Genomic DNA, 26,760 nt, shown 5'->3' with positions numbered 1-26,760 from the left:
CAGTAATATTGTGTTGTTCTGTAAATGATTAGTCTGATGAGTGTCCCAATTTCTGCTTTTTAAATGATTTTATGATTAGATGCAAAAAGTAAATACAAATACAAGTATTTGGAGAAATGGCAAACACCCATTTTGATTTTTAATTTAGATAATGCAGTGTCTATTACTAAAACTGATTATTTCTATGTTGTAGCAGTGTATCCTGCACAGTAAAATCACCCTACAGTATACTTTATGTACTATATCCAGTGCAGATGTTGTGACTGAAGTATGACTGTAACATAAACCCATTTGTACACTGGAGATAAATGATCATATGAACCTGATGCTAACCTGAACTTTTGATATAAACAAAATATCGATCTCATGACATAAAGAAAGGCACATACAGTTGTTTCCTTTGTGTGTCAACTGTATTTTTGTAAATAAAGAACATGAAGTCACATTTTAGTCCTCATGGAAATAAAGTGCGTTTATTTTAGAAAACATTTTGAAACTGAAACATTTTCTTAAAATTTTAACATTAAAAAAAACTTTGCAGCTTCAACGGTGCATTATAAAGATCTCCATTAAATTCACCAAAGCTAGCCTTTTTAAACTCAACCGTTCAGCAGTTTGGCAATTTGATCGTTATAATTAGTAGTTTGTGAGCTTGAGCCCCTGAAAGTCAGACACAGCAACGCAGCGAGACCTTTGATAAGTGGTTGGTTGTCAGTGAAATCAACTATAGTGGTTAATGCATGTTACTCAGCATCACCCTGGAACAACTGAAACCTCTTCATCTTGTTTCCTAAATTACAATAGGTTTTAAAAATCTGTTCTGAAAGTTTAGACAGAGTGGCACAACATGAAACCGTCATCACCACTTTCCTCCACCAAGCGTTATCACAGCAAAGCAATCTGTTGGCACATGCTGAAGAAACAAAGTCTACATACTGTACATATAGTGGGCATGTTTGATCATCAAGTCTATGCTGTCTTTTCTTCTGCTCGGAGGTTTAGAGTTGTTTGTGGCTACAAAAGGCTGAACATTAGGACAGACTGCCATCAGAAATCTGAATAATCTCTGCAACACTGGTTGTGTGACTGCTTCTAAACTGCATGATGACTGTACGTCCACAGACAGACTGGTCTCTGCTACGGTGTTTTTGAGCTGAGGTGATACTGCTTGCAGTTGCTCAGTGACAGCTGATGACACATCAACAAAAATACATTCTTCCTCATCATGAAATCGGAAGAAAATGTTCAATTAAAAAGAAAAAGAAAAAAGAAAAAAAAGTCTGATCCTTGAGCCTTTTTGCAGCAAAGACTGTTTACCTCTCTGAACAGTATTTATGAACTTTTGACTTTAACTTTCTGAAATAATATTGGTATGGCTGAATGATATGCATATGAGATAGTTGTTTTTTTAACCAAACAAAAACATTTGTTTGAAATTTCCACAAGTTTTTAAACTGATTAACAAACCCAATTCTAAAGTGAAGGGACTGTGTAAAATCTGAATCCTGAGATTTCAGTAATGTATTGTCCAACCATTCATGGTCCTCAACAAAGTGACTCTAGCAAGACGCCGCAGTGGTGGCACTCAAATCTGTCCTCGCCAGGTCTACAATACTGCATTCTTGACCCTGCAAGGCATTTTTCATCCTCGCTTTCTGATCTAAGACTGAGACAAGTAAATTTAAACCAGCGAAATTCAAACATTGCTTTGGACCTCATGTGCCAAACTTGAGTGCCAACACTACACAAAGTCACCTAAGTAGTCAGCTTTTGTTCATTGAACCTTAATTATCCACATCTGACCCTTCCTCCAGACTATGATATGATCAACACAACTGTGTTGTTGCAGTTTAGATTGGAAAAGAAAAAATAAGTAAAACCCCTCTGAAATTATGTTATGGAGTCCATGAATCAAGCCTGAAGATGGAGACGCACCCTGTGGAGATAGAAATATATAAAGGAGTATGCGCTTACCAAAAATACCTTTTGGAAAATATTGGATACCGAGAGTTTGATATTGCCTGTTACATAAAAAAATTCTGCGGTTGCATAGATGACAACAGTGGTTGGAAAGGAAAATTGAGGTGTGGTGGTTGCTTCTGGATCTGGAAATGTTGTGTTATTATTATTATTATTATTATTATTATTCCCTCTTTTTCCTTTTACTTTTCAGTGAGTGACAGCTGCAGTATCATCGCCAGCTCCTCTTCCTCTCGCTTTCTCAACTTCTCCTCTTCCTCTTGAGCTCGTGCGGAGAGCTCCATGGCCATGCGGAGGTCTGAGTCAGGACTAGAGGCAGAGTTGGAGCTTATAGGGCTGGCGGTGTCACTGTATTCCACCAGCACCCCCTCTGGGATACTCCTAGAATAACAGGGAAAGATATACAGTCTAAGCCTGAATCCCAGCAGTAAATTAATGTAAGAAGGTCAGTCACTGGTCTCCAAACCCTAAAGCAAGAGCTGCTAATCATGTAATTGTGATGCTAACAGCTTTAACCTGTGTTCTTACCTGTCACTCTGGCTACTGGGCATTACGTCAGTTAATTCCCCATCAGCATCATCCCAGATCCCCTCCTACGTTGACATAAACATGGAGAGCACTTAAAATGTGTGATTAATAAACTGCAAAAGAGCAGCTGAAAATAATATGACTGTAGCATTCTGACCTGTCCCTGGCCTCTGCAGGATTCCAGGAGACTCTGATGGATGGCGTACTGCAAAAGCTCCTCGTCGTTGTTGGACACAGGCGTGTGGCGGCTGCCCCCTCGACGGTGGTAGTTGGCAGGCACCTCAAAGACCGAGGGACACACCTGAAACAGGGGCAGCGCTGGAAGGATGAAAATGAGAGGAAACACGGTTTAGAGATGACATAATGACTAATTATGCATTACATTACCGTCTACCTTATCTTCTGTATGGACGTTGTGGTTCCCACAAAAACTGTACACTGCTTTCCAAATAACAAACCTTGGATTACTAGTAATGTCAAGTACCTCTTTAATAAGAAGAAGAGGGCGTTCAAGGATGGAGACCAGACAGAGTTGAAGCGTGTACAGGGGGAACTCAGGGTCAGGCTGAAAGAGGCCAGGGAGTCGTACAGAAGGAAGGTGGAAAAAAAGCTGCAGGAAAATAACCTGAGAGAGGTCTGGGATGGCATGAAAACTATTATGAGCTGCGGGAGGAGCAGCAGCACAGTAGATGGTGATGTGGTGAGGGCAAACCAGCTGAACCAACTTTACAACAGGTTTGATAGCCCTGCTACTGCTGCCTCTGCCATCACCATCACTGCCGCAGCAAAATCCCCAACACCTCCTCCACCAGCTGACCAGATGAGGAGACTGTGCCCCAGTAAAGCAGCTGGCCCAGACAGAGTATGCCCAAGAATGCTCAAGGCCTGTGCTGTGGAACTGGGGGAGCCACTTCAGCACATCTTCAACTTGAGTCTGCGACTAGGGAGGGTACCTACACTGTGGAAGACAGCATGCCTAATACCGGTCCCAAAGAAGGCACACCCAAAGGAGCTCAACGACTTCAGGCCTGTTGCTCTCACATCACAATCTAATGAAGACCTTGGAACGGCTGCTACTCCATCTCTTAAGACCCCAGGTCCGCCATGCACTTGACCCACTGCAGTTTGCATACCAGGAGAATGTGGGCGTGGAGGATGCCATCCTCTATCTGCTACACAGGGCATACTCTCACTTGGATAACCTGGATTACAGACTTTCTCACAGGAAGACTGAGGGACTGCACATCTGAGACTGTGATCAGCAGCACAGGTGCGCCACAGGGAACTGTGCTCCCCTCCCCACTGTTCACCCTCTACACTGCTGACTTCAAGTACAACTCTGAGTCATGCCACATGCAGAAGTTTTCTGATGATACTGCAATAGTGTAATATGGGCTACTGAATGCCTTAATTTCCTTCGGGATTAATAAAGTATCTATCTATCTATCTATTGCAACTTGTACTTAAATACACTGATGCGTTAAGTGACTGCATTAATTACCTGCAGCTTCTTCTTCTTCTCCTCCTGAGGATGTTGGTGTGGCTGCTGGCGTTGTGTTTGCTTCTTCTTCAGTACTACATTTATTCACATTACCAAAGGTAATCCTGGCATTCAGCACATGAAACAGAGGGATCTCTGCAGGAGAAGAAACCACAACTGATGTTAGATATTTTTAAAAGGACAACAGACAGGGAATGATGGTATAACTTTGTTTGTCTTGAAAGTGTAGTTTCTATAAAACATCACAGGAATGACACACACCTATTTTAACAGGAAATCCAGGAGGAAATTTTAGGGCGACAAAGTCTCGTAACCGTGCAAAATGGGAACTAGTCCGGGCCATGAGGTCAATAATGGGGGTCACCTGTTTCACCAGAGACAGGGGATGTTCTTCGCTCATCCACAGTGTACCTTTGAACCTGCGCAAGATTAATTAAAACTATTCAAATGTACACACAAGTTTATTTCACATATGGAAAACTTACAAAACACACAGCTCTCAGGAATAAAGATTTCTACAGCTCTAAAGCTCAGTGTCTTACTTCTGTGTTCGAATGCTCAGTTCAATGGGTCGGCCAATGTCTCTGTCTCCCAAGTCAAAGTCAGGATTAAAATATTCCTGTGGAGTGATGGCAGTGGGATTGGTGGCAGTTGCGTATTCTAGAGTCAGGTCCTGTAGGATCAAGTATTTATCAAATCAGCTGTCTGGTAGGAACAAAAAGCATTATTTTTATGTAATTACTCAATGTACATCTTACCCCTTGTGCGCTTATGTGCTGTTCCACAGTCCCCAACAGAGATTCCAGGACGTTCCTCTCACCTTTGAACAGTAGGTTGTTATTCATTTGGAGAAAAAGGGAACTATTTATGCTATAAGATATATAAATATGAATGCTGAAGGATAACAAAGTAACATATGAAGAATTTATTCCCCCTACTTTTTATCCTGGCTTTCTCCTCATCTGTAAGATGTTCTGTTCTTGTCCTGATGACCACATTTACGTTGTTCACATTGAAAACCTGAGCAAACCAGAGCCCAACGTCATACACTTAAAAAGCCTCCTTCGTATTTGTGACAATACACATATACTGTACAGTTATAATTATTTTAAAAAAGTATAACTTGTGTGAACCTTTGCTTCAAATCCGTTGACAACTTCAGTTTTGTCAGACCTCCAGCCCCAAATCCCAGACTTGGTCCTGTGAAAAAAAATTGTAATTTGTAAAAAACAAAATCATCATTACAAGAAAAGTACACCATCATATGTATAGCACAATGTCACAAATTTGACACAAGAATGACACAAGAAACATTTTAAGTAGACTGTTACTGCATTTAAACCATTTGCACTAATCTTTGCCAATGTGCATAATATCAGGCTACAGCACTGAACACCTGGTTTGAATGTGGCCATCATTAATGTTATTATTAATAAGTTAGTATTTTTTGGCAACTGAAAATAACTGCTGCCAATTATCAGCCAAAGACAATTCTATGAGAATTGTCTGTCAAATGCAACAGTGTTTAAAGGGACGTTATCTGAAAAAAGATAAGCCAGACACAGACAAGAAGTTGCACACACCACATTCAATTTCTCCTAATTATTAATATCTGTTATAACACTCTTGGGTTAACTTTTATGCTTTCAAAACACTTACATTTGACAAGTGAGGGTAAACTCGACATCCTCCAAATGAATAACTAAGTATTGCATTTTACACAATTAGATGTTAATTAGATACTTGATGGGAGATATTTTTTTCATCCAGAAGACATAAGTACACATTCATTAACGAGCCAAATGGAATCAATGTTTGGACAGTAGTCTCACTCAGAGAGTAATGATATTTAAACATGTATGAAAATACTATTTGAGCTGTTAGCTCTCATTAAATACTGCCACTGTGGAGTTTGTTCTTAGCAGATCAAAGGAAGTTGGCACTCCTGTGTGTTGTGAGAAAGGGGGCGAGATTAAAAGATGAGTCACTTGCCTTTCAAAAGCAATATCCTTGGTGTCCAAATAAGTGTTGACAATAGAAGTAGTCAACCTTTTGGCAACTTCCTGATCCGCTGGGTTCATTGACTCTAGTGTGACATCCTCGATTTCTTGGGATATGTTGAAACGTTCAGTGTCAACCACTTGATCATCGTGGTTCACCTCCATCAACTCTGCATACGAATCTGTTGAAAAACAGTCAGGGATAAACCTATATCATTTTACAGAAATTGATGTGTGAATCACAGAGAGAACTCAGAAAGAGAGTTAAAACACACACCATCTCCTTTGAAGATGTAGCTCCTACGTCCTCTGATCCAGGTCATGTTTTCAAAGCCTAAGAGAGTGGCATCCACTCGCAGGCTGGCGCCACTTTTCCAAATACGACAAACATCACTTGGACAAACCCGGGACAGAAGAGGGACTGTGAAGTAACAGAATATGAATGTTTCACAATGGAAAGAAATGTATCAACACATGAAAAACAATGTGACTCATTAATAAGCCATAACAAATGTTTCAACTACAAAGAGGCAGGTACAGTATGTCGGTTTTTCTGTAGGACCTGATAAAACCTCTGAACATTTAATTGCAGGTCACAGCGCAAGAGTGCACTTAGAGATAACTTCTTTTGCATACTGAATTGCTGATAACTAACAGGTACTCTATCAACAAAGAACTTACTCCAACTGGTGAATTCCCACTTCATTTCCATGTAGAAGTCTGGAGACTGTGGATGAAAAGACAGACAAAGCCATTTCCTTGTAATTAAATGTTGTTGTGGAAGACATGACAATGGGAAAATGTATAAAGTCCAACCTCTCGGATCTTTGCCAGCAGTTCAGGCACTCCTTCCAGAGCAGTGGAGGCTTTGAGGTAGTCTCTACGTTGAAGCACTAACTGAACCATCTCTGGATCTCCGGTGCTGACTGCCTCCTGCAATACTGCACAGAGACAAGAGACAGACAAGTGTGAACAAACCACCAAACCATACAAGGAAACAGCATTTGTTCACCAGGAGCAGCAACTGCATTAAAAAACCTCAACAATGACAACATTAACCAGCGAAAATTAAGGAGTGGAGGATATGCCAGAAATCCCATTAACAGCCGCCTGGAAGGGCTCTAAGTGATAAAACAACCCATAAAACCACAAAAAGCATACATGCAAGACAAGTCCAGGCAACATTCATCATAACAAGGAGCCAGATTAATGCCTAACCTGTCCAAGTATTGGCATTTTCTTTAGTCACTTCAGCTCCTTGTCTCAGAAGGACTCTCACTGACTCCAGGTGCCCGAGTGACACAGCCAGGTGCAGAGGTGACCGACCTCTGGGATCCAAAGCCTCTTTGTCATTCTGAAAAAATCAGGAAGAAATTTATTATCAAGGTTTTACTTAATTGATTAACATCTAAGCACCTGATTAGACTTATTTAATTAATATAAAAAATACTTAACAATGAACATGACACAATTAACTGTTACATGTATATGAACAAAAGAGCATCAAAATAACAATTCATTTTTGTTTATACTGATAGACGTGTCGGACTAGTTATTATGCGTGAATTGTACTGTAACTGAGGGATTTCATATTATGATTATCTCATACAGTCATAGTTTTACACTTTTCAATTTAGGTATACATTGCTGATAATGATGTAGGATTACAGTAGTCACTTCACTGACAAAGCTCAGCATCATGTCTGGTCCTCATATGACTCGCATTGCTAAGGTGAGCTTGTTATTTCTCAGCATGGTAATGTCGTAACAATTACAGTGACTGCAACAACCGGTTTGATTACTCAAAAACAGGTTTTTTTAAATCATCAATGACAAGATACCATCACCACTATAAACTCTTTAATATAATAATGACACAATTCATGACAGTCTGTAAGTTGCATTGCAACTGATTGGGTTAGTAGCATTAAGGATAGGTTCATAACTTTACAAGTGTGTCATAAAACAACAGTCACTTTGAACAGTGAAAGAGGTTTTCCTCATTGTAATCATTCCTCTTGTTCATACTGGCTATTTAAAGATCCTCTTCGAATGTGCTTTCAGTGTAATGGGAGCTAAAATTCACAGTGAGTACACACAGTCACTTTGTGTTTATCCTAAGCTAATATGAGACTTCAGCGGTCTGGATTAGTCATATCAAGTTGATATCTGCCACATTTACAGTATTTTTAGCATCAAATTTCCTCTTTGCGTTTCCTCAGATAGTGTTTCCTGGTTGAGCTGCTGTGGAAGTATAGAAACAGAAAGAGGGACTTTGGCACTAAAAGGACTGTAACGTTGAAAGATATCTACTTGAAATGATTCATTTGAACAGTGTAAGATTCACTTTAGCTTGAGATAAACAGGACTGTTGATTTTGGCCACAATCACTCACATTATGCATTATGAAGGCATCTTCTAATGGCCAGTGTGAACAAGAGGAATGTTCAGCAAAAATATTTACCTTTTATTTGGGAAACTGACTGTTGTTTTAAGACAGAAAAATTGTAACCCTACCCTCTAATAACATCCGGAAGCAGGTCATCAATCTAGGCTGGGATACATTTTTTAAAAACAAGCTAACCAAACTTGTTGATAAGTGAAGACGGATGTATTGATGAAGCATTTAAACGTGCTGTGTGTGACACTACGGAGCATCTGTCAACACGACTGGCCTACATTAACTGGGACGGCTGTGCAGATTTAACAGCTCTCTCTCTCTCTGGCTTAATCGAGCTAGAAAACATCGGTGTGTAGGTGTGTAACATTTCCAGTGATTTTACTCACCTGTGGCAACGTTATTTTTTCTTCCAATGTCCTGTAATCATTCTCCCACACTGCTGCATGCAGTGGAAAGTTGTCTCTGATATCTTCGCTAATGTTAGCTGTGGACATCTTCCTCTTTGCGGAGCCTATCTCAGTGCAACGTTAGCCAGCTTCTTATACGTACAGCCATGGGAAAACTGCGACAGCTACACGCTAGTTATGCTATATTTCGCGACAAATATGAACCATGACCTTCAAAACTGACAACAACAAAGTCGAAATTTGGACGCCGGTGGCACAACTTTTCCTCAAGTCTTCCTCTAAATAAAACTTTTGAACAAGGAAGTGCCAGGAGTACCACACAATAATGACAGGGGTGTCCTACATATAAAACAGCCTCTTAATCAAACGGATACCGCACAATTACAGGCGCTTACCAAACCATTTCTAAAACTGAAATTAATATATGCGTGATAACATCAATCCGTTGAGTAACTGAGTGACAGAAACATGATTTGTAAATAAGAAAAAAACGCCTTCAGAAAAATTGTCAGTTCCAGTTTGGATGCGACCATTCGACACGTCCGTATGGGGGTGTCCAGAACATAACATCTGAAGAAAAGTGCCTATAAAACGTAATTCCGTTTCATACTTTTACGTTTCACATATGCCAAATAATTAATATTTTAAGGCGAGTTATAATTATTATAATTAATTGTATCCAGACAATAAATCGACTGTATTGCCTAACATGTCGATATGAGATCGGCCGTCGCTGGTTACGTTTGAGAGGGAGGTTAAATATAGGCACCGTCACTGCCAACACACGGTGCAATATATGCAAACAACAGTATTTAGCCGTTTTAAACTATAATTTTTATTTATGATATTATGCATCTTTAGTGATTGGACCTTTTTACGTTTGTTTATTTGGTGTCTGATGTTTTTCTGCGGGTATAAAGTGTTACACACAAAGATGGGCCCATTGATACACATGTAAGGCTGTCCTCATTTCTGTATTATCAGAATTTTATGGCTTCATTTTTCTTTCTTTTTTTTTTAACGACAGGGCAGTGATATTGATGTGCCATACATATTCTAAAAGACGGTCGGGTAATGGAAATCCGAGGGACATCGTCACATTACTGAGCTGTTAAACAACTCTGTCTGCACCGGTACATAAACCAAACGCATCTTCTGCCACTTCTCTATTTTAATAAGATGATTATAACAGGAGTACTTTTTTATTCACAAATGTCATTTTTCCAAAAAAATACCATAATGTTCTCTGTTTCTTCATGGATTCACTTAGAGACTAAAACTTACATTTAAAAATGACATGTTTTACATTATTATTATTATTATTATTATTATTATTATTATTATTATTATTATTATTATTATTATTATTATTTAAATTTGGATATGTTAAGATAAATAAGGTTTTAAAAAACTAGTCTACCAAGCTCACAACACTGTTTACTTTGAGGTTCATCTCCACTATTGTAGGTCCTAGCTGCCACTGGGAGTGCTGTTGCTCCATGTTGAGCTGCCACCAAAAACTTGTCTCAAATAAAGAAAAAAGAAAAAAAGAAAAAGACACGTTTTAACATCTATTTTATGAATGTCATACACATATACATCAGGATATTCATCATGGTTGGATATAGACAAATAGACAGGTAGACAGCTATATAGATAGATAGATAGATAGATAGATAGATAGATAGATAGATAGATAGATAGATAGATAGATAGATAGATAGATAGATAGATAGATAGATAGATAGATAGATCGATCGATAGATGAGGGGGGTTAAGGTCTAATTATTAAACAATAAACAACTATAAACAATATGAAACATGCATATGCAATTAATATACTCCACTACATTTTTTATAAAGAAATCTGATTTTATTGCCTCCCATTTTCTGTGAAGTTATTATTTTTTTAAAATATTTTTATTATTATTACTTTGACCCTTTATCCTATCATCACGTTGACTGCATCAACAAGCTGAAACTGAAGACGTATATTTTGACATTATGTTAATTTAATGATGATGCCTAATTTTCATACTGACGTCACACATGCTGTTAATGACACTTTTATAAATAAAGTTTTAGATGAAAAAAAAAAACCCTGCGTGTGGAGCCACAGACCAAAGAGTAACAGAACGGGGCAGGGGCAGTTACCTCCGCTGCTGAATCAGTTCACTTACAGGCAACGCTGTGCATTTACCCCTGTGAGGTAACACTATAATGCTTATAACGGAGAAGCGAGCCAAGCCGGTAAATGAAGACGCAGGTCGTTGTTTGGGTTGTTATAATTAGCTAGCTTCAGCTAACGCGGAAGGCAGGCGGGCATCCCCACGAGTACCCAATGATTAGCTGAACGGACACAATACTGAGCTCATTTTACAAGGAATTTCCTCCTGGGTGAAGGATGTCTAAACGCCTGAGAAACGCTGAAGTCTGCGCTGATTGCAGTGTTACAGGTAAGTAAACCCTGTGAGTGTGAAAGTAACACCGTGCTAGCTGGTAGCTGTTATTATCCCCCAACGTTTGGCTCCTCTGGTGTAAAGCAGATTATCAGCACTGCTTTTTGCTTCACAGTGAGTCATATATGTAGTGTACAGTTGTTTTTAGCATGGCAGGTGTTATAGCTTCAGGAGTGAGGAAGCATTCAGAGCTGAAACGCTGTCTTTTTTCTTTTTACACTGTTTCCGTCCTGTATTTATTGCTGTAAATAATATCATCAGACAGGCATTTGGGATGTGTGTCAACAGTTGTTATTTTACTTGTGAAGTAACCCTTGAAGTGCAGACGTTTCCAATTCATTTGAAAACTAATATTTTTTCTCCTTAATCAACAGGAAGCTTTTTTCTTTCTTTCTTACTTTTCTTTTCTTTTCTTTCTTTCTTTCTTTTTTACAAATCAAGCTCTCTTCTGTCATTTCTGTTAAGTGAAAGTTGACTTCATCATTCATAAAGTCAGTGGGTGGATACAGTGATCTCCAAGCGTCGTGGTTTATGAGATTTATCCCAGATTTTTATAAATTGTGATTGAACTAAACCAGTCTAGGGCTGCAAGTAACTGTTTTCTTTATCAACAGAGTACTTAATTCTGGGTCCAATAAATGCCATCAGAGCAATATCGCTATTTTTAGACATATTTATTTGTTCTAATTGGTATTAGGAATAAAATAAGAATTCAGCTTTTACAGTCAAATGTTTCTCAGAAAGCTGAAGTGAGCTGCCCCTGTGTGTGAGGAACTTTCAGAAGTCCCATTTATATAGAAATGACGTGATGTTTTTCAGCAAGCACAGGAAGCAAAACAGGATGCACTATGAATTGACTGCATGCTTTCAATGCAGATTTTTTTTCTATTGTGGTGCCACAATGTAATATTAATGTGACACACTGTAACTGAAGAACACGTACGTTTTCTTTTAGAAAGTATAGAATATTAAATATTATAAATATAAATAATAATACCTAATATAAATAAGATATTTATGCACTATTTACTTTTTGCACAATAAAAGATTATCAAGGAATCAAGAGGAACAATAACATGTCTGCTAAATATTTAGTAACTCCCCCAACCCTCCACAATTTTGTCTCCCATGGTGTCATTCAGATTAGTTAAACTCCCCATGTCTCCGCAGCAGCTGGCCTGACTTGCCCTTCCATACCACTGTTACCAGTTGTTGGGTGTGAATATATTTAGAGTTTCAAGATCTGGTATTAAATTTAGCAGCACTTGTTGAGGAAAGAGTAAAAGAGGCATGCCAGCACTCAGGTCTCGGTGGAGAGTAAGTTAGGAGGAGACTCTAAAAATCAAGGACCAGGTGCCAGAATCTGACCGGCAACCCCTGCAGCTGTTCCTTCTGTACCTCAGCTGCTGCTAAGACACTCTCAGTCCGCACTGTCTGTGCTGTCACCATGCCAGCCGCCCAATCTGCTGAACAGTTTATTGGCTATCCGATGGTCATATGAATTTACAGTATTTTTGGTCCTGAAATGTTTGCTGTCAGAAGAGTTTCTCTACACACAGACAGCAGCGCTCTGACATTTGAATTAGAGAAAGTGTGTGAAACAGGTCAAGGTTAAATAAACACATTTATTTTGGTTGCAGAGTGGACCGTAGCTTACATTTACACTCACACTTAATTCCTAACAACACGTATTACCTCAGTGTGCAGCGTAAAATGTCCTGATAGCATTTGCCTGTCACTTTTTCAGTGTTTGAAAGAGGAAGCTGCTGTATTACTCAACAATAAGGTTGAGGTGCTTCAACCTTCAACTGCGAGCCTTCACTTCCCTTTTGCACAGTGGGCGACTCCACATGAATCCGGGGTGAATTAAGACCTTAAAAGTGTGTTTTTTGCTACTTGTGTTACTGCTTACAGGGTTAAGTCTTATTTCTTTTTCTTGCATTCTCCATTTTAGCAATTTCAGACTGGACAAGGTTTAACAAACTTGAATTTTGCGGTCCTTTATATTTTTTCATGATGTCTGTTCATGTTGTGTTAGTATAAATAATGCTTACGGTGGTGTGAGCTTGGCACTGCAGACACAGACGCTTTTATGGATAAGACTGGCATCTTTCTTTATTTTGCTTACTGTCAAAGACAAACCATGAAAAGGTGAAAACCAACTGTTTTATTTGTCCTTTTCTCAATTCTTACTTTTTCAGTCCTTTTTCAAGCCCATTCGATACCAATGAACACATAAACATGGGTTAAAAAATGTAGAATTTCATTTATAATAAAGACTCAGTAATTTCCTGAAGCAACAGGACACAGTAGTTTTTATCAGTAGTAACTCAAACAGCTGCCACTATTAACTGATAAATGGATCGGCAGGAAATGAATCCACTCTTTTGATTTAAGTACATTTTTATGCAGACATGACAAATATTGACAATATGACAAATGATCGACTATGGCGATTAAATTACACATAGTAAAATTAATATATTTGCATTTAAGACTGTTGATTGGACAAAACAAGACGTTTGAACCTGCTGATCTATTAGCTCCTGAAATTGTAACATTTTCACTATTTTATAGACAAAACTAATCAATTCACTGAGAAAATAATCAGCAAATTAATCAATAATTCAAATTATTATTAGTTGCCTCCCTAGAGGAAATAGTGCATCTGTCAGGGACTATTTTCAGCCAAAGATCAATACACATTTGGTGCTCAAGTGAGTATTTCGGGCAGCAGGACAGTGAATGAATGTAGGATTGACTCAAAATTAACTACAGTTTCCAAGTTCATGGTAAAGAAATAAAATGTCACCCAGCGCACTGCTGTGGCTCACTGATGTGTAAACAGTTTTCACACATCTGTGGTACTAAGACACTGTGTTAGGCTTTGGTTGCTACTACACTTAGCTAGTAGGATCAATTTATTGCCGGTGTTGGTCTTTGCCTGGGATTTGTTGAAAATAAAAAATGTAAAGTATTGCCAGCCTGACCTTTAGTAGTTGTTAACAATTTAGTTAATACATATTTTGATTTTGGGTTGCAGTGTGTAACTGTGAAAAAGGAGAAGTGGGATACTAACACCTTCCTGTTAGTGATTTTAAATAAAGTTACTGTATGTAAAGACAGGAAGGCTGTGTACAATATGCAACTGACTCAGCTTAGATCATCTACAGATGAAGCCACAGTGGATGAAACATGTGAAAGCCAGGTGACGCAATATTGTCCTTTCAGCTGTCTCTCATTCACGCCTTAGATAAGTTGAAGAGTGGGAACACTTTTTGGTGTGATTCAACAATGAGGTCACTGCAAGTGTCATGATTTTGGCTGTGGTTATCTCCCCCCCTCACAGAGCCACGCTGGGCCTCGGTGAACAGAGGTGTGTTGATTTGTGATGAGTGCTGCAGTGTTCATCGAAGTCTGGGCAGACACAGCTCTCAAGTCCGCCACCTAATGCACACACCATGGCCTTCTACACAGCTTCAGGTAATAACCCCACATAGGTAAAATTATGTGTTCACTTTCTCATGTTTAAAGCCATATTTCTTTCTTTCTTTTTTCTACTTTGTTATTGTTTTGTTTAGTTTATGAGCAAAACTTCATATCACAAAATGCCTTGAGATCATTTCATGATCATTGTAGGAGCCAAAACTGGCATTTGCCTGTTTGTGTATTTGTTTAGACTGTGCACATTTCGTCATGTGCGTCAGTATGTCACTCCAATAATTATTATTATATACTTCTGAAATCAGCAGGCCTGTGTCTTGGCCTAAGATAAATTAGATGATAAAGTTGTACATTAGATCTCATTGAGGTTTATTGATTTTGTCTAAATATAGAGAGTGTTTGTTCAGTAAGGGAATTGCTAACATTGAGTCAGCATTCAGTGAGTCTGAATCAATGGGACACATTTACAAGTTTCTTTTTCATTTCTCCTAGATGGTGCAGACGTTATACAGCAATGGTGCAAATTCAATATGGGAGCACTCCCTCCTGGACCCTGCATCTGTGATGAGCGGAAAACGCAAGGCTAACCCTCAGGACAAATTGCAGTGAGTTCATTATCGTTTTTCTTTTTTCTCTCTCTTGATATTCATTTCCTGACCAATAAACTGATTTTGTGTTAAAATGTGCCACTGGCTCACTCATCGCCTCTCTTTTTGTCTTTGCATCTCTGTGTTTCACGTTGCCCTCGAAGCCCAAACAAATCAGAATTCATAAGAGCCAAATATCAAATGCTGGCATTTGTTCATCGCATGCCTTGCCGGGATGACGACAGCTTGACAGCCAAGGATTTAAGCAAGGTGATAAGAAAAAAAGTGCTCACTGTGATATGTGTTGTGTGTTACTTTGTTGTAAATATTAGGCTCATAGGTTGTTTCTTTGTTTCTCTCTTTCTTTTCATCCAGCAACTTCACTCAAGTGTACGCACCGGGAATCTGGAGACTTGTTTGAGGTTGCTCTCTCTGGGCGCGCAAGCTAATTTTTTTCACCCTGTAAGATTCCCTCTCTTTATATTCAATCCCCCATTTTCATCTTTGCGTTATCTTTGGCTTTTCTCTGGATTGTTGGACTTACATTTTGCCTCGCCTCCAGGAAAAAGGAAACACTCCCTTGCATGTAGCTGCAAAGGCCGGACAAGTATCTCAGGCTGAACTTTTAACTGTTTATGGGGCAGATCCTGGAGCCCCTGACAGCAATGGCAAAACTCCCATTGACTATGCAAGGTTAGTGATTATTTTCAGTCATGTTTTATTATTCTAACACAAAATATTATGGCCCTGTAATTTCACCTTTAACAGTTTTAAATTGTACTTTTAATATGTAACTTCACAGGGAAGCTGGCCATCACGACCTGGCAGACAGACTGGTGGAGGTTCAGTATGAACTTACTGATCGGTTGGCGTTCTACCTTTGTGGGAGAAAGCCAGGTACACAATGAGAGTGTGTGAAAACGAATATGTGCATCTAATTCACCAAGTTTTTCTACCGGTTTGGAGTGAAATATTTAGATTAGTTTTGGCTTGTTACACTTCTCTATGACTGGCAAGTGACCTGACACCTGATCATGGTATTTAATGCTTTGTGTACACTGATGATGAACTACACTGGATCTAAATTCTGTTAAATAGAAAGTGATAACATTTCCCACAAGTATTGATGATATTGTTGGCAGTCATCCATAAAGTTCTTGTACTTCCTTTCAGATCATAAAAATAATCAGCACTTCATTGTTCCACAAATGGCCGACAGGTAAGAAAGCATGTTGTAAATGATCAGTCTTTGAATGAGTGGGCCTGAGTGAATGAGTGCAACTTAAATGGAGCCGACAAAGTGAGTGCAGCAGGGCAGTTTGTGATTGTTTTTTGCTTTGAGGCCTGTTCCAACATGCTGTCGGCCCGCTGCAGCATTTATTATCTGTTAGAGGAAACAGACCCAGTGAAATAGTTCACATACCCAACAGCTCTGTAATTGCTGCAGATAATTAAAATATTTCAAAATAATAGAACAAGCTCTCTGTTTTTTGAATTTAAACAATATATATGATCTTTTTTTACTGCTCTCTATTGATGAATAAGGAACATGTAAGTATTGAACTCAATGAAGTGGAAGTTAATGTGGGACAAATATTTCAACAGCATGTTAATGAGGGTTATTTTCTGTTTGTAGCAGTTTAGATTTATCAGAACTGGCCAAGGCAGCAAAGAAAAAGCTGCAGTCTGTAAGTATTTTATGTTAGATTTCAATTGTACTGACCTGCTTCTTCTAAACCCTGAATTAAGTCTGACATAGTATTATTTCCTAACCTTCACACAGCTCAGTAATCATTTATTCGAGGAGCTTGCCATGGATGTGTATGATGAGGTGGACCGACGAGAGACTGATGCAGGTAAATGTTTTGTTTTTGTGCTTTCTTATATCCTTAGAACACACTTATACTTAAGAAATACAAGTGGTGTTGATCTTGTGCTAAATGAACACCTCTGAACCGCACAACAGTGTGATCTCATGTTTTCCTTTTCTTTGCAGTGTGGTTAGCTACACAGAATCACAGCACCCTGGTGACGGAGACGACTGTGGTGCCTTTCCTCCCTGTGAATCCAGAATATTCATCAACACGAAACCAGGCAAGTTAGCTTCACATAACTACTATTCTAAGGATTTAAGGCCCCTTTACACAGTGCGATTTTTGGGCTGTCTGAGATTAAAGTTGACAGTTGTTAGAGAAACGTGGGGTAATCTTTGCTCGTCAGTCCAAAACTGTGCCCCCAGATTTCACAGTGAGACACATGCTCTGACAAATGAATTGGAGGCCAAAATCCCCCCCCCCCAAATTGTTCTAAATTTCCTGCTGCTATGATCCATGTCTATAACCAAATGACACAGAATACACCTTCCAGCATGAGATTTCGTAAGTGCAGTTTTTGAATAAAGTTTAGGGAGACAACACACTTGTTCATGGCCAAGACAACAGAACTGAAATGAGAAAGAAGTTTGTTTGAATTTGTTTGAGTGGCACCAATGGATGATGGGAGTTAATAACGTGCCCCTGCTTTCGTATACTTTTGACATCTAAGTGCTGCGATTCAGCACACATTCTGTGCATTCTTCAAATTGATATTGTGCAACCAAGATTTTATTAAAGGCACCCCTGCAATACACAATCGTTGATGTCACACAGTCTAAAGGCACCTTCAGTTCCTTCTGCACATTCACTTTGAAGTTAGTTGAATTACTGATGAGGTGACTTTTTATTCTTCATTTAGGGACGCCAGAAACTTGCAAGATTCAATGCACATGAATTTGCAACTCTTGTGATCGACATACTAAGTGATGCTAAGCGTAGACAACAAGGGAATTCAGTAGCCAGTCCCAAAGGTAAGTATCCAACTTTTACTTTATTCAAAGATCTTACTGACCCTGAACATTTCCTCTTTGTAAGTGTAGCACAGGTATAAGTTTTCCTCTCTGTGTCCCTTGATTCCAGACAATGTTGAACTTATCCTGAAAAGTGTGGGTGTCAGGCATTGTAGTGACAGCCAAGACAATGACCAGCCGGACTATGATAGCGTGGCATCTGATGAGGATACAGATCAAGAGCTCCCCTCAAGCAAAGGAGATAGGACCAAGGTAACGGAGCATTGCTTTCACAGATTAAAATGCAGATAAATACAAAGTCAATTTGCTGATAATAATGTCTTCTGCAGTTTTGCTTAAGTGCCTTTAACCGCTTTCTCCGACAGAGCCTGGACTCTGACCTCTCAGACAGCCCCATTACTATGCAAGAGTACTTGGATGTGAAGACCGCACTCTCTGCCTCTGAAGCCAAGATCCAGCACCTCATGAAAGCGAACAACAACCTGAGTGACGAGCTGAGGCTGATGCAGAAAAAGGTATCTGCCGTGGTCCAACAATAAGATCACTAACACCGGGGGGCCGGACTGAGGGGGGGCCACAGCGGTCAGCAGAGTCCTTCTCTGCCCAGTGTGATCGCTCCTCTGGTGTGGAGGCCCGACCTGTGGCTTGTAATGAGGGCCTAGCTACCTGAACAAGAATACTGTGTTGCAAGATAAGGCTGCTGTGACACCCTGCTGGTCCACCCTCTGTTTTGGCCAGCATGTTCAGTTTTAAAGCTTGAATGTAAGCTGGAGATTTTTTTTTAATTTTTTTAATTTTTTATTTTCTGGATTTGAGAAGAAGAAATGCACCTTTGCCTCAGTTCATAACAAAAACAGTCTAGTCCTCCTTTTTGTGTGATAATTAAGAGTAAAGGCTATACTGTCTCATGTTACTAACAAGCATGATTTAAGAGAATGCATGACGTAATTGACTGTTTAAAAAAAAATCCCTTAAAATAGTAGATAATGACTAACTTAAATTGTATGTGTGTGCCTTGCTTCATCACATATACTGTGTGCTCATTACAATGAATGCTTTTGGATGTTTGGTACATGTGGATTTATTGTTTGACATGTTTTCTAAGTGGTCACATTTCATAGAAAGTTAGTAGATTACATTCCTCAGTTATAAACTCCAGCTATATTGAAATGATCAATTTTGGCCTCAGATGTTGTAAACATACTAATTTTGTTCAAACAAACTAGCCAGTGAGGTTTTTTTTTCTTTTCTTTTCTTATTTAATTTGGCTATTTAGAAGAAGTATGCAGATTATTTGTTTTCCTATTAGATTGTGTTGCGCAAGAAAAATCATTGTGGCACTCGCTTACAGTAGACAGTGCTGCAGTGTGCTGTTATAGTAATTGTAGATAAAGGTGGGGTGTTAATATTGTAGTCATGTAAAAATTGACTTATTGTTGTGAATAGTATTTTCATTTTTAAACAAGTTCCTGGACGAATCATTCAGTAACAGTTATTTCAAAGCAATCTTCAACAATCAGTTGGATCAGAAATCTCCAAAATCTTCAGAGGGAACAGTCAGGTTTAGAGTCACACTGCATCTTTAGAGATTTAACCTTCATCTTTTCCTAAACAATACAAAATATTTCCCATTTTCTCTGCATTTAATGCAAGTAGTTGATTTTTTTTCTTCCCCTAAACTGTTATATTCTTGACAAAATCTTCTTGATTTTGTTAATTCTTGAATGCCTCCTATGCTGTCATAATTCTTGAGTCCATCTGTCTGTACTGTAGCTGCACCTTTGACTCAATCTGCACCTGTGTTTCTTAACTGCAACAATCTTGCTTGCTTATCACTTGCTTTGCATTTTTAAACTTAGAGAAAATCATTCCCAAAGCAAAATGTTGTGGTTTTAAGAGATGTCATCAAGAAACAGGCTTGAGCTGTTCCACTAACAATAATAATAATAATAATAATAATAATGATTATTATTCAATTTTATGCATTTCATACTGATTTTTGTATGCAGGGACACTTTCATACACACACGCACACACATGCATGCACGCACGCACATAGACACACACAAAAAAGGTGTCACTGAAAAGCTTGGCTAAACAGATGTTTTAATTCTATCTTTAAAGACAGATCAATCACAACAGTCACAAGGATTGTCAATTTTGCAGACATTGTGGCAGTAAACAAGATGATCATATCATGATTTTAACCACTAATATGAAATATTTATCTGGAGCTCAAACAAGCTTTCAGTAAACTTTGTAATTAATTGTTACTGAAGCAGTTTCAAGTTTTGTATATTGGTGACACATCCAAATATTGACTGAACTTTCTATGTCATGGCAATAGCTTGTTTTCAATTTTTATATGATATCTATAAAGATATCTTTTATTCTGCCAGTGTAACGCCTTGGCAGAATTAAATGGTAGTTATAATGCTGACAGTAGCAGACTGTCTGAGTATGATGTAAATAATCAGGAACCATAGGATAAAATCTGAAATGGTATGCTATAGAGACAGAAGAGATCAGAGCAAGGGAAAAGCTTGCTTTGCTGAGAGCACCTCTTAGTGTATTGCTGACTGTCTCTTCCAGCTGCAATCTCTGCAAAGCGAGAACACCTCTCTCAGGCGGCAGGTCCCAACCAATATCTATCAGATCCCCAGCGGTTCAGACTACCCTGACCCCTCCAGCCCCTCAGCCTTGAAACGCCGGCAGTCTGCGCGGGCCAGTCGGCCAATGTCTATGTATGAGACCGGTTCAGGCCTGAAGCCCTATCTCCCTAAAGGAGAAACTCCCTACCCAGAGGAGGGTATCCCCACCCTGCAACCCTTCCCATCTCATGTAAGTAAGCCCTTTTCCCTGCACTCCTTTGCCATTTCCTCTCCACTGCCCTATTTCCTCGACTTTCCCCTCATGTCTTCACCCTGTCTGCACACCTGTCTCTCTGCCTTTTTTTATGTTTTTCCTTAGTCATTTGATATTTGGTAGTTTTCTTTATTAAAAGCCAGTCAAAAAAAAGCACAAAAACTATTTATAGACAGTCTTTCACATCCCATCATGTCCAGTTCTGATACATTCTCTGCTGCTTGTTTGTCAGACAAAAACTTAGTTGTACGTGCAAAAAGATGCTGTCATTATGATATCGTTTGAAGGTTTGTACTGTGTTTTTATGTTGATGAAGCATTAAAACTACCATACAAATACTCTGTGTTTTGTACTGCATGACAAACTCACATTCTTATTCTTCTCATCTGTTTGGATTCTCTCTTTGGTCCAAGTGATTGAAAAGACACTTCTGCTGTTAGATTTAAGGCTATAAGTATAAACACAGTTTTCTGGTACTTTTCTCTCAATGGATTAACTCCCAGGCTCCTCAGTCATATTTTTCCAGGACACTCTGCTCAAAAAGGAAATGGTTAGGATCTCTGGGAATATATGTAGGAGGATGATCTGTAAAAACAACTGAGCTTCTGTGATTTGTCTACATAGCATTGATTTTACTAACCCCTCTGAAAGAATAGAATCATTTAATTAATAGTTATTGCATAGATTTAGATTCAATGAAGCTTCAGTGATTTAAGTTGCTTTAAGAGACCTGAGTCCATGGAAATTACATTATCTCATTTATCTCGCATTTCTTTTGTTAGTTTTTTTCTAATTTAAGAAGTCTGTCTATTTAAAATGTGATTTGAACCCTGTCTTTAGACGGAAAGGGGCGCTTTTGTGACCACCTCTTCATCCCTCCCCTCATTTCCATCCACCCTGTCTTGGTCGAAGGACGAAAGTACTCAAAAGGTTAAGTACATCCTCACTCAGTCCACACCTTGTGGGACGCAGCGAGTCCACCGGGAGCCTTTTACTTCCTCTTCCTCCCACTCCACTTTCCTTTTTCCTCCGTATGCTGTTCCCGCTGCATGAGCCAACCCTTCACCGGCTGCCCTCACCACCAGATACCTGCCTTCATCAGCATCATCCTCATTGCGCAGCTGAACAAATGGAAATGTCTGGGTTTTGCAAATGCAAAAACCTCTGCCTGACCACTGAACACTGAGCAGAAAGTTGCGCTTGTGATGCGGCACATGCTAATTTTAATGCTTCTTTTGTCCAAGAAGTCTGTGTTGCAGATGATGTTTAGAAAGTTTGAAAGTACAAAAGATTGTTTTACTTTTATAAACCAGCCGTGTGTCTGTAAAAAGAAGAGGTACTATTTTAAACTATAATCTAAAATGTGTATGTGTGTTTTATACCTCTCTAGCTGTTGAATGTGTCATGTGTCAGAATCCTTAGCTGAATTTCAAGATAAAGAGAAATGTCCTTTTTGCTCTGTCTCTAACAAACGCTTGGCCATTTTGCACAGTGAACTTCCAACAGCATGCTCTCACTTCCTCCAGTAACACCCCCAAAACGCTGTGGTGATCCAGGAGTTGTTCTACAGTGTAAAGAGATTGATCTTCTTTTAAAACAGAACAAAGGCTTATCTAAACATGTATTAGCTGATCGCATTTCCTGCCATGGACTGTTTGAGCATTTTGTACAGCACACAAGAGGAGGATTCTGTTTAAACTTTTTGGCACAGACTGAAAGGGTATGAACATTTTTACAATAGGCCCGTGTGGCTTAAGTGTTTGTCTCTGCTTCCTGTTTATAAATGTTGCTCTGAGTGTGTCACTGAATCTGCAAAAAGCTGCAAGTTACAGTCACATCTCAGATCACAGAGAGCCTTATCTAGTGTGAAGATAAATTAGTCATTACTTGTCAATATTTGTGTTCTGTGTGATTAAGTTTACTTATGAAGTCATCTGGACCCTGACTTTCCATCCTCACATTATGACTCTCAGGGGTCTTATTCCCTTCAGTTTGCAGAATGAGTAAAGCTGGTCTGTCATGATTCTGATGCAATCCCAACTCATTTGTGATCATGAATGTTTCTAGCCAAGTGTTACTCACTTGCTTGTTCTGGCATGCCACAAACCTAATTGGATAAAGCTGCAGCTGATCCAATATGATGTGTGCCTTAAGCAGATCCAGTCAGGTTCAAGCAAGTTAGGATTTGTGATTATTTCATACCGATGTGTGTATACTCTGAATCCTGCATAATCTGTTTCATACTAACTGATAATCATGTTAATGGCTTCAAGTTGATTCTGTGCTCTTGCTTCACAGCTTTATTGACTTTCAGAGCCGTACGCTTTCACTTGTGTATATTACAATTTGACACTGTTGTACTGTTTGTTGTTGGCATCACTAGAAACAGAAGGGGTACAATATGTTGCAGTGAATTTGACATGCAGCATTCAAACTGTGATTTCGCCACAGCTGTTTCTGGTTGATATTGTTAATGAAATGGCATATAATCACATTTTTAAAAATTCTCTTCCTTCTAGGCCTCGAAGTTAGAGAAGCAGAGCAGCATGCCAGAAAGTGACTATGACAATACATTCAATGACTCTGAGATGGATGATTCAGGGTAAGAGCCTCTCCCAACAGTAACTGGGAAGTGAAAGACTAAAGAATGCAGTCCAAAAGGGTTTTGTTAGTCAAATTAAATGCTGTTTTGTCTCTAAAGCAAGAAGCGGGAGTTTAGTTTTTAGCAGTAAACACCTCTTCTTCTTTCTCTGAATTTACCCCCTGCAGTTTATACAGGAGAGGGAGGCTGAGGAGCAGTGGCTGGCTGGGGGAGGGCACTTCTATCCCTGAGCTGGATGATCTGGAGATGGAATCAGACCCCTCACTTCCCAGCACTGAGGACGTCATTCGCAAAACCGAGCAGATCACCAAGAATATCCAAGAGCTTCTGCGAGCTGCTCAGGACAACAAACATGACAGGTCAGAATTATGAGACAAGAATCTCTATTAGTTTAGGCTTCTTTTTTTAAACTTTCACTTCCTTGCTTCCATTTTAAAACTTTAGTTCCTCTTACATTCATCATTATTGTGTTATTTTCAGTTGCGTTTATCTCCTATCATTTCCCCTTTTTGTCTGTTTTCATCACTCTTCCCCCTCATTCTACTTCCACTCTGCTCCGGTGCTCTGTTGTTGTTGTTTTGGCATTGCGGCATCTTCATCCCTCACTCCTGTGAGCAGACCGTGTGAGCGTGAAGGTGTGCGCCGGCTCAGGCATAGCCTGGGATGTTTCAGCACTTTGGTGCCCTGGGCTGAGAAGTCCCCATCTCCCCTTCAGCCGCTCAGCCTCCGGTCCCCTGACCCCACCTCCTGGTACTCTGGCCTCTGTCCCTGCCTCCCAGGCACAGTTTTATTTTCCTCTCCCTCACACAGTCTCTGACTCACCCCTTTTCTTCTCTCTCACCTACTAATAAACTATATGTTTTCCTTTTGATGTACTACTGAATGCTTGAATGTATTCAGTTTGTGTGTGATTTAAAAGAGTTGCCTTTTTGAAGTTTTTCTCTTTAAGTGAACCCTTTGAATCTGCTTGATGAAAAGTGCCGAAAGTTACATCAATGCTGTGACTTGCTTTTGTTACATAGCTAAGTGTGTTTTTGATGTGAGATGTTCTTGACTAACATGTTGGGACTATTGTTTGTCTATAACTTTTATATAAAGAAATGTGTTAAATGTGTCAGTAAAAGGGTTTTGTACTTACAATGCTAAAATGTGTGCATTCATATTAAAAAGCATGTTTTTTTAGTTGCTTTTAATTTGAGGTTGAAGATAATAATGCACGGTGTGCTGTCAATGATATGTAGTACATTATTGTGTCAACTGAATTGCATGTTTTTTTTACTTTTTGTTGTGGGTAATAAACATTTTATCTGGAATATGTTAAACTAATTGACAGTTCTCTCCTCCTCACAGCTTCATACCCTGCTCAGAAAGAATACATGTGGCTGTGACAGAAATGGCTGCCCTCTTTCCCAATGTAAGGAAACTTTTATTATATCTGTTTTTAAATTTTGTATTTTTTAAATACAGATTATCATAATGTCCCTGATGGTGGTTTTTGTCTAATCACTTGGTTCTTTACTCAAATGAAAAAGCAGTCTGCTTTCAAGTAGGTGAAAAGGGGAGCCGGTAAGATAGAGTAAGATAAACCATATTCAGTCCTAAGCCAGCAGAGGTCAATGTGGTGTCAAACGGTCTACATTTAACAGCCAATCTTGACACAAATCTGCACACTTTTTAAGACAATTTCCTCCAGTAATCATATTTTAACCTTTCTCCACAGAAGCCACGCTCAGAGACGGTGAGGAGCTCTCTGCGCTTGTTGACCTCCAGTGCTTACAGGCTTCAGGGCGAGTGCAGGAAGGCGGTGCCTTCAGAGGGCTGCCCAGGACCGGACATGCAGCTGGTCACCCAGCAGGTCATCCAATGTGCTTATGACATTGCCAAGGCAGCCAAGCAGCTTGTAACCATCACCACAAAGGAGAATACCAACTAACAGCAAAGCTGTCAGCATCTCAGTTTTGTTATTATATTTTTAAAAATGATTTTGTTGTTTTTTGTATTTGTGGTATATGCATGCGTCCTTTTTAATTTATGAATAATATAAGTATGGACAATATTTAAAGTCAACTTGGGACATAATCTGAGTGTGAAGGGAAAGACTGCAGCTTTACTTATGGATACCCGGCTGCTGTAACAGCACCGTTTCTCTTGATTACTCTCTAACAATTAGAGTAACTCTCTTTTACTTACAAATGATGTTCAACCAGTTCATTGTGTAAATACAATGAGAAGGAATGAAGCACAGTGATGATGTTGGTTAATGTAATGTTATTAGTCCAAAGCCAGACATGGATGCTAAACAGCCATAAACAAGTCATGAATCCATTGTCATTGAATGCTATTGCTAACACTCTTGTAGCTAAAAGGAGCTTCCTCTCAATTATTGCACCATGCAAGTGTCATCAAACTGTAAGCAAACTGGCTGTTAAGTTACTTCCATTTAATGTTCACAACTTCATTTATGCACATTTTGTAGCTCTGCAATGCTAATGTTTGTTGCATAGAAAAGCTATTTATATGGTTTGTCCCCTGTCCAAGTGTAATCCAGTCTGCAGTGCACTTATTGCAGCTATTTATGTATACCCATTTGTCAAGTCAGTGAATGCAAATAACACTTGTTCAGGGGCCAAGTTATATTCTTCACCAGCAGCAAGTTGTTGTTGTTGTATTAAGTTAAAAAATGATTTGGTGTGTTTCTACAAAGCTCCTCTCTGCACTGTATTATGCAGTCTTGTGTGCCACTGCAGTGTTGGTGATGTTATGATGAGAGCTAATAACCATATGTATGTCCATGTGTTTTGTGCTCTGTTCTGTTGCTGCTAGTTTTGTATTTAATGTGCAACATATGGGATAGATCTCTTAGGCGTCTCCTGTATAACTGTGCAGCACAAGATTCATCCTCACCAAGTGTTTCCGAGGTCATCAATGAAATCTGATCAAGGTAATGTCCCTCTCTGTACTTGAATGGAGTGCAGGGATGTATGTCATGCAGCTCTGAAGTTGCAATTCGGGAAAAAAAATTACTATTTTCTAAATAAACTTAATTTATAAATATAACCTGTTGAGGTTTGCAAGATTTGTACTTTTTGTTTCTGTTGCCTTGACACAAAACACTGAAATGATTTGATTGGAAAGATTTAT

At 39.1% G+C, this 26,760-nt stretch overlaps 2 protein-coding genes across 7 annotated transcripts; one reads left to right on the top strand and one right to left on the bottom strand.

Moving 5' to 3' along the window:
- Nucleotides 1-457: 457 nt before the first annotated feature.
- On the bottom strand, nt 458-9,427 carry ankrd13a (ankyrin repeat domain 13A). The gene is made up of 15 exons (XM_062417698.1): nt 8,797-9,427; nt 7,228-7,363; nt 6,826-6,950; nt 6,691-6,736; nt 6,287-6,430; nt 6,002-6,191; nt 5,143-5,209; nt 4,948-5,029; nt 4,768-4,829; nt 4,552-4,682; nt 4,271-4,428; nt 4,010-4,144; nt 2,666-2,826; nt 2,509-2,573; nt 458-2,361 (listed from the first exon to the last, which is right to left on the bottom strand). Exons 1-15 carry the CDS (start codon nt 8,902-8,904, stop codon nt 2,163-2,165), a joined length of 1,809 nt encoding a protein of 602 aa, XP_062273682.1. The 5' UTR covers nt 8,905-9,427; the 3' UTR covers nt 458-2,162.
- A 1,502-nt stretch (nt 9,428-10,929) lies between these two features.
- On the top strand, nt 10,930-26,676 carry git2a (G protein-coupled receptor kinase interacting ArfGAP 2a). Of its 6 annotated transcripts, XM_062417697.1 has the most exons (21): nt 10,930-11,273; nt 14,626-14,759; nt 15,213-15,325; nt 15,472-15,577; nt 15,683-15,769; nt 15,870-16,000; nt 16,110-16,204; nt 16,481-16,526; nt 16,944-16,995; nt 17,091-17,163; nt 17,304-17,401; nt 18,041-18,152; nt 18,262-18,404; nt 18,518-18,667; nt 20,745-20,993; nt 21,858-21,947; nt 23,537-23,619; nt 23,787-23,978; nt 24,238-24,369; nt 24,970-25,033; nt 25,340-26,676. In XM_062417697.1, exons 1-21 carry the CDS (start codon nt 11,222-11,224, stop codon nt 25,550-25,552), a joined length of 2,415 nt encoding a protein of 804 aa, XP_062273681.1. In that variant the 5' UTR covers nt 10,930-11,221; the 3' UTR covers nt 25,553-26,676. The 6 variants fall into 6 exon arrangements, with proteins under 6 accessions (XP_062273681.1, XP_062273677.1, XP_062273676.1 ...); XM_062417693.1 differs by lacking the exon at nt 24,238-24,369 and having other exon boundaries at nt 16,947-16,995; XM_062417692.1 differs by lacking the exon at nt 24,238-24,369.
- The last annotated feature ends 84 nt before the right edge of the window (nt 26,677-26,760 follow it).

Source organism: Scomber scombrus, chromosome 4 (assembly GCF_963691925.1).
Source record: "Scomber scombrus chromosome 4, fScoSco1.1, whole genome shotgun sequence".
In the NCBI taxonomy this organism is placed as follows: Eukaryota; Metazoa; Chordata; class Actinopteri; order Scombriformes; family Scombridae; genus Scomber; species Scomber scombrus.
Note: the sequence above shows the minus strand (reverse complement) of the source record. Positions and strands in the feature narration are given on the sequence as shown.